We start from the raw sequence: 13,195 nt of genomic DNA on the forward strand, positions 1-13,195 counted from the left end.
AGAGAGTCCAGGTCAGAGCAAGGTGTCTGAGCCACCGAGGGCGGCAGGAAGGAGACCCAGGTGGCCAGTGAGGCCCAGAAAAGCCAAGGGTGACTGCAAAGGAGGAGGGGAACTGACACTGGACAGAGAAGAGCTGCCCCAGTAAGTCTGCTGTGGATGGGCAGAGAAGTCGATAGGGCTGGGAGCACCTCCATGAAGATCAATATGGAGACCAACACAAGGCAAGGAGATGGTTGCACTGGGGACCGGGAGCCATTGCTAAAGAGGCATAGAGGGGTGCCCCTCCACGGCCTTTACACAAAACAGGGAGGAAAGAGCATGCTGGTGCAGAACGCAGGCCAGTGGGGGAAGGAAGGGGATGTCAGGAGCTTCTGGGGACCTCCAACGGCATGGACCTTTGTGGGAGAATGTCCCAGCTGCATCCCACCATGAGGATCATGCCGGGACAGGAAGGCTGCAGAGGATGGGGCGGGGGGGGGGGGGAATAATGGAAAACAAAGAAGTCCAAGTGTGGGAGAGGATTGAGTCACAAAGCAGTAGATAAGGTAGAACCACAGGGCTTTGTGACCAGCACAGGATCGTAACAGTGGGGAAGACAGAGGCAGAGTGGGAAATGGAGGAGGGGCTGTCAGAGGGAGGCATTCACTGTCCAAAGTACAGGGTGATGTGGTTGCTGGTAACAACAGTGTGGGGGTACACTACTGTCCCGCAGAGATGGTCTAGCCACGATGAGACTTTTAAAGTCTCAAAATGGCCAGGCGTGGTGGCACAGGTCTTTAATGCCAGCACTCTGAAGGCAGGAGGCAAGCAGACCTCTGTGAGCTCAAGGCCAGCCAGGGGTACAGAGTGAGACTATGTCTCAAAGCTAAATGAAATAAGGTCTCAAAGCTATTAAAAAGAAGTAAACTGATTTTGACAGAATATTTGATGTAACTAAAACTATCTTACAGACATTTTTTTCAGTGTCTTTTGGGCCCTGCATATGTTACATAAGTACTCTACCACTGAGCCACACCCCAGCCCCTCACTGGGGGATTCTAGGCAGGGGCTCTACCACTGAGCCACACCCCAGCCCCTCACTGGGGGATTTTAGGCAGGTGCTCTACCTCTGAGCCACACCCCAGTCCCTCACTGGGGGATTCTAGGCAGGGGCTCTACCACTGAGTCACACTCCAGCCCCTCATTAGGGGACTCTAGGCAGGTGCTCTACCACTGAGCCACACCCCAGCCCCTCACTGGGGGATTTTAGGCAGGTCCTCTACCACTGAGTCACACCCCAACCCCTCACTGGGGGATTCTAGGCAGGTGTTCTACCACTGACCACACCCCAGCCCCTCACTGGGGACTCTAGGCAGGTGTTCTACCACTGACCACACCCCAGCCCCTCACTGGGGGATTCTAGGCAATTGCTCTATCACTGGGCTACACCCCAGTCTTCTTTTTACTTGTTTAAAACAGGTTCTTAGTATGTAGCCTAAGCTGCTCTAAACTTGCTCTGTAGCCTAGGCAAACCTAAAACTTTAAATCCTCCTGCCATAGCCCTGCACTACCCCCTCAGCTGACCTCAATGAACTTTTCCTGAGCCCAACACCTGCTAAGAAAGCAGGGCCAAGAGAAGCCCAGCCCAGAGTGCAGTGTATCTGGGCTGCTCCTTAGGCAGGAAAGAGACACCGTTCTTTGTCTGCTACCATTGGGTTCCACACCCAGCACAGGATGCAGACTGCACCCAAGGGTCACAGAACAGGCCATAAAAGAATTGTGCCTTTGTCATACATGGGCAGTCAGGGTGAAGGAAAACTATCCCGGGACATAGATGCTCCCAGGAATGCTTTTCAAAATAAGTGTCCAACTATCAATCAAAGCTAGTAAGTCTCTGGGCACTGCGGTGTGCACCTTTAATCTCAGCATTCAAGAAGTTAAGGCAGGAAGATCACAAGGTGAAAGCCAGCCTAGGCTACTGAACTGTCTTTAAAATCCACAAAGGTGGGGAAGGGCGGAGGATTGATTCAGTCCCAGCACCTCGTGAAGTCTCACAAAGTCCTGTAACTCCACTTGCAGGGGATATGATGCCCTCTGGCCTCTGGCACCTGCATGCATGTGATCCACATAAACTCACACAAGCATAGACATATGCACATATATAAAAATTATTATTTTTAAAAGCACTGGCTGCTTTTTGCAGAGGACCCCAGTTCAGTTCCCAGCACCCACCAGTGACTCATAACCATCTGTAAGAACAGGTCCAGGGGGATCTAATGCCTGCTTCTGACCTCGGCAGGTACCACACATGCATGTGGTGTGCATATACATGTACTGGCAAACACTCATGCACATAAAAGAAAGCAAATAAATCTTTTAAAGTCTTAACTATATAAGTAAGTCAGGCGTGGTCATTTGTGACTGTAATCCCAGCACTGGGGAGGCAGAAGCAAGTGGATACCTGCTGCTGACTAGCCAGTCAGAAAACAAAGTAGGGACAGAGAGATGGTTCAGTGGTTAGGAGCACTGGTTGCTCTTCTAGAAGTCCTGAGTTCAATTCCCAATACCAACATGGCAGCTCACAACTGTCTGTAACTTCTGGTCCAAGGGAACTGGCAGCCTCACACAAACATACATGCAGGTAAAAGACCAACACACACAAAGGTAAAAAGAAATTTAAAACAATTAAGCAAACAAAGTGGACAACTCCTGAGGAATGATATCTAAGATTGTCCTCTGGCTTACACACACATGCACACACACACACACATACACACACACACACACACACACACACACATACACACTGTACACACACGCACATACACAAACCATCAGAAACATTCCTTCCCACTCCAGGGCTCTTTCCTTCCAACCCTTCCTTCCAGAAGACTCTATTGCTGCATAGTGGTACCCCAGGCAGCCCCCCACACCCTTCTAGCTCACCTGTGTGAAGCTGGAACCCATCAGCGTCCTGACTGGGTCTTGAGGAGCAGTGGATGGAGGCAGCGGCCACTGAGGGCAGGCACTTGACTCGAAGGCCCAGGAAGAAAGCCTCCGCACAGCTTTGAAGGTGGTCCAGCAGGGGGCATCCCGCCAGCCCCTCACTCAGATCTAGGTGAACAGAAGCACATCAGCCTGCTATGACCTCTGGTCCAGTGAGCCTCACTCAAGTGAAAAAGGCCAGTTTCCTGACAGGGCAGGGATCACAGCCCCATGTGATAACACAGGGTGGGCGAAGGTATCTAAGCTGACCAAAGAGGGCAGCTGGCATAGCTAGAAGCTATCAGGTCCCAGGCCAAGAAAAAGGCAGCCTGGCTAGGGCAAAGGGGCACCAGCTGACAGAGGTGTCCAGGGCATCTGGAGCTGGGGACAGCCACTGGAAGGGGGGAATAAGCTCACTGTATGCTACTTGTACAGGGCACAGACCTCAGATGGAAACAAGGAATGAGAGGCTGCAGGGTCCCAACACTGTTAGAAATGCAAGCTTCAGAGGCCAGGGATGTGGCTCAGAAGGTAGAATGCTTACTAAGCATGCACAAGGCTCTGGATGTCATCCCCATCACTGCACACATGGGGCATGGTGGTACACACCTGCAATCCCAGCACTCAGGAGGTGGGAGCAGGAGGGGCAAGAGTTGAAGGTCATAATGAGTTCAGGGCCAACCCAGACTAAGAGGGATGGAGAGTTGGCCCAATAATCGAGAGCACATACTGTTTTGTAGAGGACCCAAGTTCAATCCCCAGCACCCACGATGGGTTGCTCACAACTGCTCATGACTTCAGCTTCAAGGGGATCAGATATCTCTGGCCTCTGAGAAAACATGTACGCATGTGCACAAATCCACACACAGATACAAATACACACACCTTTTTTAAAAGGATGGAAAGAAAGAAGGGAGGAAGGGAAGGTGAAAGACAGGTCCTAGGCCCACCCTAGCCCTCCTACCCAGACCCAACAGAGGATGTGGACAGAGGGGCTAACTCTAAAGCAAGTGCGAGCAGTCTGCAGACTGTGGGATGCTGGGCAGCAGGAACCACAGTGCAAGTGGCACCCTGGTCCTATCAGCCGGGAGGAACTGTCAGAGAACCCAGGCTGGTCACTGAGGTACCATTCTAAGGGGCAGGACAAAGCAGGGCATGTCAATGTTCAGAAAATCTGTGCCCTCTCTCCTCCCTTCCAAAGATAATAGCCACAAGTATCCTGCTACTTTCTCAGCCCTAGCTGCTTCACTTTCTCTAGTGTCTGCCTGGTAAGGAGACCTGGAAGATTATCTGAAGATCCCCAAGTTCCCTCCATGCCCAATCCAGTGTCCTCTAAGAGATCATGAGGCCAGCTGGATTTGCCTTCAAGTCCCACCTCATCCAGAATCCAGCTCTACCACCAAGCAAGCATCTCCAACATCTACCACCAAGCAACATCTCCAACCTCTGCTTCCAACGTGTGAAATGAGTAATTCTTGCCCTCAGCACCCACAGAGACCACCAAGCACCCAGCAAAGGACCTAGGGCAGGTTAGGTTATGACCAGGTCATGGCCAGGACTGTGAGTACACCACCTAGATGATCCATACAGAATGGATAATCCTAAAATTGCAAGCCACTTTGCTGTAGGATAACACTCGTTTTAAAAAAGAAAAAAGGGGGGGGGAAATGCTGTGGGATAATGCTCTTAATGTACACTAAAGATTTGTTACTCATATTAGTTTACTAAAACGGTGATTGGCCAGTAGTCAGGCAGGAAGTATAGGTAGGGCAACCAGACTAGGAGAATTCTGGGGAGAGAAAGGGCAGAGACACAGTCATAAGCCAGACATAGAGGAAGCCAGATGAGAATGCTTCACTGAGAAAAGGTACAAGTCACATGGCTAAACACAGATAAAAATTGTGGGTTAATTTAATTTGTAAGAGGTAGTTAGTAATAAGTCAGAACAATAGGCCAAACAGTTTATAATTAATATAAGCCTCCATGTGTTTCTTTGGGACTGAATGGCTATGGGACCAAGAAGGACAGAAACTTCTGCCTACACCACTTTGCCCCACCTGAGTACCCAGAAGACTCCAAACCATTGCCTTCAGGTCACTTCTACCTGTAGCTGTTTCTTACTGGGGGATACTAGGCTCTGCTGTTGAGCCACACCCCAGCCCTTGACTGGGGCATTCTAGGCAGGTGCTCTACCACTGAACCGCACCCCAGCCCCTCACTGGGGGATCCTGGGTAGGGGCTCTATTGCTGAGCCACATACCCCCTCCCAGGAGTCCTGATGGCTCCAGACAGCTCTCATACCTATGGGCTGCAGGTAAATGTGTTTCCGGGCCAGGCTCTGCTTCCGGAGCTGCAGAGAAGCATGGAAGGTCTCGAAATCCTCAGGGGCCTCTGGGCGACTCAGGAGCCAGTCAAAGGCCGAGTGGATGAGCAGTGTGCTGAAGAGGGTCCGGTGAGGGTTGTAGGCCTCAGACAGGAAAAGCCTCTCCGATGGGGAGAAGGCTGAGGTGTAGAGCTGCTGCAGGGCCAGATCGCAGGAAATCAGGGCATCCTTCAGGGCCCGGGGCCCAAAGCTGAACTCCTGGGGTGGTCTGCACGGCAGCATGGCGTGTGTGTGGCCCCTGGCCACTCCTTGGAGCTCCTTTTCTGGCCCATGAATCTCCCAGGGGACAGCCACGGTCTCTTCTGGAACCTTCCCTCAGGCTGACAGAGTAGCTGCTCAGAGCTCCCAGGAGATAGACTGGACTGACAGACAGTGTGGCTCTGTTCTGCCTTGTGCTGGAACGTCTCAGCAAGGTGAGCAAAAGCCTGCTGATACCCTGCAGAGGACACACAAGGCACCACGGCCTTTGTTTAGATCACACATACCTGTCTCTCAGACCAGCGGCGGTTTTCTGTGAACTGGCGTCAGACCGATGCCACTTACCACTAGGAGGTAGCATTTCCCTAGCCCTGTCAGAAGGGATGCACGCATGCGTGCTGGTGCGTGCACGACCGTGGAGGCCAGAGGTTGATGTCAAGCCTACCACGCTCCACCTTACTTTTGGCAAAAGAGTCTCTCACTGACTGAACCTGGAGCTTAGAAATTCAACCAGGCTGGCGGGCTGCAGCCCACAGAGATGCCAGCTTAGTTTTTCACATGGGTGTTGGGGAGTGCAAACTCAGATGCCCATGCCTATGTGGCAAGTGCTCTACCCACTGAGTCATCTCTTCATGCCAGAACTGAGCACGGAGGTGCCTATTTCCTGACAGAGGTCTATTTCCAGGGGACCCCAACTCTACTTTAATCCATCAGAAGTGAGGGGTCATGCATATAAAGGACGCCTCTATCCTTCAAGGCTAGGAGGGCTCCTTCAGAAAAGCCAGAGGCTGTCTGTCCCTCCCACCTCTTACAATCACAAAAAACGGCACCCTGCTCCCTCAGGGAGGTGCCCAGACCCTCCCCCCCAAACCATAGGCTTCCTTTCAAGAGCTCTTTGTGCACCTAGGGGCTGTCCTCTGGGGAGAAAGGCAGCCCGACTCCTCCCAGGCCCTGGTTTCTAGATATTAACAAGGCTCTAAGACACAGACCTAACAGTCAAGGGTCAACATGCAAGCCTGACACGGCGAATTGTAACTGGAGGCAAGCAGCTGGGCGGACAGGCAGAGGGGCGGCAAGCAGTGGGAGTCACTGTCAACCAAAGCCCGCCCTGGGGGTGAAGACTGGCACATGAGAGCTTTCATCAGGTCCTATTTGGCTCCAGCAACAGGTTGCTTTGGGATTTATTTCGCATCTCAGAGGGGTCTGCTCAGGTGGGAACATAGGGCAGGTGCTGCTCGCCTTCCCTGCCCCAGCACGGTCAGCTCCCAGAGGGGAGGAAGGACGCAGCCCTGGAGGCCTGCAGCTGCTAAGCACCTGACTCCTCACACATCTCATCAACCTATTTTTGTGTCCGGATGCCAATCACACCACCTACTTAGACTCCCTGCTCTGCCCCAGACCTGCTCACATGCACAACACCCCAAGCCTCAGACAGGAGCTGTGCCTCAAATTACCCCTCAAGGTTGTAGCTACTTCATATTTCCTCCCTCCCTCCTTTCTCTCTCTCTCTCTCTCTCTCTCTCTCTCTCTCTCTCTCTCTCTCTCTCTGCTAGAGATGGAACATGTGGCCTAATGCAGGCTAGATAAACCCTATCCCTGATCCATATCCATAACCCCCTCACTGGGGGATTCTAGGCAGGTACTCTACCACTGAGCCACACCCCAGCCCCTCACTGGGGGATTCTAGGCAGGTACTCTACCACTGAGCCACACCCCAGCCCCTCACTGGGGGATTCTAGGCAGGGGCTCTACCACTGAGCCACACTCCTAATCTCAGAGTTACCCTTTCTATAATTTGAAATGGTCTATATGTTATTTAATCTGGAGTAGCCCTTGAGAGCCTACCTCACAGCTTCCTCAAGAGGAGAAAAGAAGGAAGGCCATGGTATAACAGACAACCTGAACCACTCTGATCAACATCTTGTCTACCTCATCTCACATTTTGAAAATCTCTCAGGAACTAGATGGTAATGCACACCTTTAATTCCAGCACTCAGGAGGCAGAGGCAGGTGGATCTCTGAGTTCCAGGCCAGCTTGGTCTACAGAGTGAGTTTCAGGACAGCCAGGGCTACACAGAGAAACTTCTGTCTCAGAAAAAAAGAAAAAAAATAAGAAAAAAAGAAAAAGAAAATCCCTTCGGATCACTTTGTGTGAGTTATGTGTGTGTATGTGTGTGTATGTGTGTGTGTGTGTGTGTGTATACACATGGAAGCCAGAAGTCAGTATCAGGTGTCCTCCTCAATCATGTTCCATGTTATTTTTTGGGGCAGGGTCTCCCCCTTAACCTAAGGCTAGACTAGCTGTCCAGTGAGCTCTGAGGATCCTCCTGTCCCCACTCCCCACAACAGTACTCCGGTTACAGATGTATTCTTCTGGAGGTCTAATGCCCAATGAGCTATCTTCTCTGCCCAAGACCATTTTTAATAGAACATTTCATTTGACCTGTGTGAAAAGCTTAAAGTGTGGTTATCAATATTCACCTATCTTATTGCCAAATAAACTGAGGCTCAGAGAGGCAAAGCCAATTGTCTGGGGTTGCACAGCTTGCTTGAATATTGACTATGATTTAGTTCCCTCTAAACTTTATTCATGAACCCTTTCCTACCCATAGGGTCTTTCCTGTGAGCATGCAACTCCCCACTTATGCCACACATACCAGTCAGGGTCTTCGCTGCTGCCAAACACTCCCACTCAGGCAAAGCCACGGGAAATGAGAAGTGTTTGTCATCAGTGAGACAGGATTTCACTATGTGGCCCAGGCACACCTGGATTAAGATCCTCTGCCTCTGCTAGTTCATCCTGGTCTCAGCTGTTTAAGGACTGGCCCCTGCACCCTCCTCAGGAGGGTTGCTCATGTACCCACATGCATGCTCAGTACGCCTTGACGGGAGGAAGGCAAACCAGAACATCACCCTGGCGTCTGCTCCATGTGGAGTGCCTCCTGAACACACGCCAACTCTAGACAACACTGGTTGGATGCTAAATGTCATGCCTGCAAACCCAATACTTGGGTGGCTGAGGCAGGAGGATCACCATGAGTACGAGGCCAGCCTGGGCTATATAGCAAAACCCTATCTCACAAAAACAAAAAGAAAAACAAGGCCAACAAGTAGGAACACAAATGGCATCAGAGCGTGATGGGAAAAGAGGGTGGTGGTGTTGAGGAACCACCTTCCAGCGGGGACCGGAGGCTAGTTTGACCGGGTCTGAGTTGGGCTCCAGAGTAAGCAAGTCTCACTGTACCTTCTCATGTCTTTCTCTGGGGTCTGGTAGCCCGGATGTCTACACAGACAGCATTTCCTCTCAAACAGCCCTTGTGGCCATATTTAACTTCTGGGGTTCTTAGAAGGTGCCCATATCCCCACTCTTGGCCACTATCTCAGGTTTTCCGTCTTGTATGTCAAGTCTTCACAAGACCACACACTCTTCACGTAGAGACTGAAGAGACAGGAGGAAGTGGTCCTAGCAGCCGAAACAGCCACAGAAAAAGCTGAGGGGCCACCCCACCCCTCTCACCCATCCTGTCAGCCATGCCAAATCCTCCTCAGAATAGCACGTCCAAGATGGCCCGGAGCTGTCCTCTGTGTCTGTCATGGTCTGTCGCTATCCCCTGCTAATTATCATGAGAGTGACTGTCCATGTCCCACAAGCCTTGAGATCTCAAAGAGCTAGAGGTACTGCCTTTCAGATAGGGAAACTCATGATTGGTCATGGGTCCCAGGGAGAGGCAGGAGGGCCTCTGGTATCCAAGTCATGGACCCCCTGCACGGTAATGAGGTTCTAGACTGGTAGTTCTCAACCTGTGGGTTGCAAACCCCTCCCCCCCATCACATATCAGATATTTGCATTACTATCCATAACAGTAGTAAAATTACAATGTAGCAGCAAAGTAATGTTATGGCTGGGGTCACCACAGCATGAGGAAGGTTGAGAACCACTGTCCTTGAGAAAGGCTATCTGGTGATGAGGGGACAGGTACCACCCTCTTTGAAGAAATGGCTTCTCTCCCCTGCTGCTATACCTAGATTCACTTATGAGGTGCCTCCCCCTCTGTCCTGTATTGCTCAACGTCTGGGACAGCATGCATGTCCCCAGAGAGGCAGCTTGAGGTGACCAAGATCAGGTCACCCAACTCCAGCACACTTATTCACCTCTCTTACTTACAGTTTTATTTTGAGACGGAGATTTATCATGTAGCTCGGGCTAGCCTCGAATTCGCAACAATCCTCCTGCCTCAGCCTCCCATTAGCTAGAATTACAGGCTTGCCTCACCACATCCAGCAGATGCCTGCCCTTCGGACAAGAAGCACAGTCTGTTCCTTGTTTTTCCCAGACTACAAAAAACGCCCAGCAGCTGCAGCCCTTCCTTTACTAAGGGCCAAGTCTTCAAGCCGCCCCAGGGAAAAGGAAATGCACGGCACGTGCATTTCCCCTTTGGAGAGGGGAAACAGGGCTTAGATGGCTGGGGAGGACTCTCCCAAGCAGACACCCCGAGTAGCAAGAGACTTCACCTCTCTGGGGACATCCCACAACAGTCAGCCTGTCCTTGATGCGAAATGCCTTCCTTTGAGAGCTTTCCCATAGCCTGATCGCCCCCCATCTGAACATGTCATGGCTGTTTGGCCTGGGGAGTTGCTGGCGGGGAGTTGGCACCCTGCTCCTTGGAGACCCTGCTCCTCTCTGGAACCTGACCATCAGCGCGCGTGACATGTATTAAATCCCAGTCCCTTGGAGCTCACCGAAACCTCTATCCAAGTTCACCCTGTGCATCCCACGGTCCCCGGTACAGGAACACGCCACCACCACCTGGACGCCCCCCTGACTTGCGCTGGTTGAAACCCCGACCCTGCAGCACCACCAGCACCCACCCCGGACATCAGGGCCCCCACCAGGTCCCCGCGCCTGGGGCTGCTCTCCGCGCGTGCCCTACCTCGCAACCGGGAGCTCTCCGGAGCTGCCCCAAAGCAGCTTGTTGTGCGGGGCCACGGGGATCAAACCGGTCCTGGTGTGACGTCAGCACGCGAGGCAGGGACTGAAGCTGGATCCGGAGGAAGGTGTGAGAGGAGGGCGGTAAGAAACGGTGCCACACCCTCCCCAGTGGCGCTCAGACTTCTGAGGTCTTGTCTGCTCCGGAGCACGTGGGCCACTGACACTCCCAGCCACTGTGTGCTTCGGAGCTCTTCTCAGAGCCTGAGGAGAAGGCGGCACAGCCCAGGCCAGCCTGACACCAGAGTAAAAGACAAACGGTGTGTGCGCGTGGGGGGTGGGGGGGGGGAGTCCTAAAACTGACACTGAGGCAGGGGAATTGAAGGCTCCAAGCCAATCTGGGCTATATATAGTGAGAAGCTGTCTCAAGCCAAAACCAAATAAACACACAAGAAAGGAAAAAAAGAAAAAGAAAAAGCCTCAAATAAGAATGCCTGTCTACAAGGTTCTGGGTTTGAAGCACGGCACAGCATAAATCACATGTAGCAGTGCATGCTTGTAACTCCTATAACTATGTAATCAAAGATGACCCCCAACTCTGACCCTCCTGCCTCTACCTCCTGAGTCCTCCCTAGGGTTGCAGGGTACACCATCACACCCATTCGTGCAGGGCTGGGGATTGAACCCAGGACTAGGTGACATGCTTGACAAGTACTCTACCAACTGAGCCACATCTCTAGTCCCAGACAGTATTCTGAGTGCTTCCAGAACATTCTTATCACGGTCACCTACGAGCCTGTTCCCATCTTCCTGATGGAAAAACTGAGTAGCAAGCAGGAAAAATGATGGTGCTACAGACTGGAAACCCAGCTAAGGGTTTCCCAACCTAATCAACCTAATGCTCTTTTTATTCCTCTTCTAGAACATCCCCCCCCCCAAAAAAATACATTGCTCTAATAGGGACCTCAGGAGGCTGCCTCAACTTCCGATGGCACCTGTTACCCCCAGGTGGATGTTAAATCGGGGTTTTGTCCTGTCCCTCTTGCTGTATCTGAAATCCATGATCTGGACCCCAAAACAGGGCCTGGCAGAGAGCAGGCATTCGATACATACTAGCCAAGGGCAAAGACACATAACCCGACAAATAAATATGTTAAGCTGGTATAGACCGTTCACTGGTGGCCACGCGAGACTGTTTAGTCACTTAACAAATACTTTCTGTGCTGCCAGGAAAGGGAGTCAGATACAGAAACCTCTGTGTGAACCAAGCGCCCTCAATCCTGGGGACCAGAGGGCAAGGGGCAGCAGCTACAACCACTTTGGGGCCACATTGATCCTGGGTTCTTCTCTGAGACAGGCCATCTAGGCTGTCCTTGGGGATGTCCTCTAGGAGCCCCAGAGCTACTGGTTATGGGTGGTCAAAGACCACCCCATGGGATCTTCAGCACATACTAGCAGGGAGCCTCCCAGGACCCACTAGCAGATGACTGAAATCTGAGGCTTTATGCCTGGCATTCTCACACTAGCCTCGGCATGGCTATCTATAGGCAGGACCAAGACTCCAACTCCCCACCCCAGAGTCAGGCTTGCAGTCTGTGATAGTGAGCTTTGTCAATGTGGCACAGCCTAGGATCGCCTAGGAAGTGAGTCTCAGTGAATATTGTCTACGTTGAGTTGGCCTGATGATCTTATAAATGGATTGATGCAAGACCCAGCCCGGTGTGGGTGGCCATTCCGTAGGCAGGGGTCCTGAGCTGTGTAATAATGGAGAAGTGGAACGAAGCACAAGCAAGCAAGCAGGTGTGTATTCATTTCTCTCTGCTCCTGACTGCGGTGGTCACATCGGAGAACTCTCACCTAAGGAACCTCCCCCCACACCCAGGCTGCTTTCTGTCAGACTATTTTACCATGGAGCTGGGGACTCTGTTTATAATGTGATGGGGGAGGGAGGCTGCTACACTTCTTGTTTCATTTTTTTTAAGATTTATTTATTGATTATGTATACAACATTCTGCCTCCATGTATACCCGCACGCCAGAGGAGGGTACCAGATCTCATTACAGATGATTATGAGCCACCATGTGGTTGCTGGGAATTGAACTCAGGACCTCTGGAAGAGCAGTCAGTGCTCTTAACCTCTGAGCCATCTCTCAGCCCTCTTGTTTCATTTTTTATTCTGGTTTTTGTTTTGAGGCAGGGTCCATCTATGCAGCCCTGGCTGAGCTGTCCTGGAACTTGTACTGTAGACCAGGCTAGTTTCCAACTCAAAGATCCGCCTGCCTCTGCCTCCCGAGTGCTAGGATTAAAGGCGTGCGCCACCACTGCCCAGCTGGGAGGCTGCTATTTAACAGATGTGTATTGACTGGAACTAAGGAAGAGCAGAAGTGGGAAAATACACTGGAGGGATCAGGGACGGGGCTCAGCAGGTAAAGGTGTTTGCCACGAAAACTTGACCACCTGAGTTCAATCCCCAGAACCCATGGAAAGGTAGAAAGAGAGAACTGACTTCATAAAGGGATCCTCTGACCTCACACATTTATTCTCTCTCTCTCTCTCTCTCTCTCTCTCTCTCTCTCTCTCTCTCTCTCTCTATCACACACACACACACACACACACACACACACACGTCAGATACCCATGCCATGGGGTCCAAGGTGGAGAGCCATTGTGGTGATTCTGTCCACTTAAGCGGGGACAAAGGAGAACAGACACTGACCACAGTG

At 51.7% G+C, this 13,195-nt stretch overlaps 1 protein-coding gene across 4 annotated transcripts in view; it reads right to left on the minus strand.

Annotated features, from left to right (window-relative positions):
* Amz1 (archaelysin family metallopeptidase 1) overlaps positions 1–13,195 on the minus strand; it is a 31,138-nt gene that overhangs the window by 9,583 nt on the left and 8,360 nt on the right. For 2 of the 4 annotated variants that reach the window (XM_085683483.2, XM_087903329.1), the window contains 3 exons: positions 10,477–10,584; positions 5,266–5,783; positions 2,926–3,093 (listed from right to left, as the gene is read on the minus strand). In XM_085683483.2, the coding sequence (XP_085539609.1) occupies positions 2,926–3,093; positions 5,266–5,569 (472 nt within the window). In that variant the 5' untranslated portion in view covers positions 5,570–5,783; positions 10,477–10,584. The remainder of the gene's footprint in view (positions 1–2,925; positions 3,094–5,265; positions 5,784–10,476; positions 10,585–13,195) is intronic. The other 2 variants (XM_085683485.2, XM_085683490.2) reach the window with 1 other exon arrangement.

The sequence above is a fragment of the Myodes glareolus genome, chromosome 2, assembly GCF_982192425.1.
Source record: "Myodes glareolus chromosome 2, mMyoGla1.1, whole genome shotgun sequence".
Classification (NCBI taxonomy): Eukaryota; Metazoa; Chordata; class Mammalia; order Rodentia; family Cricetidae; genus Myodes; species Myodes glareolus.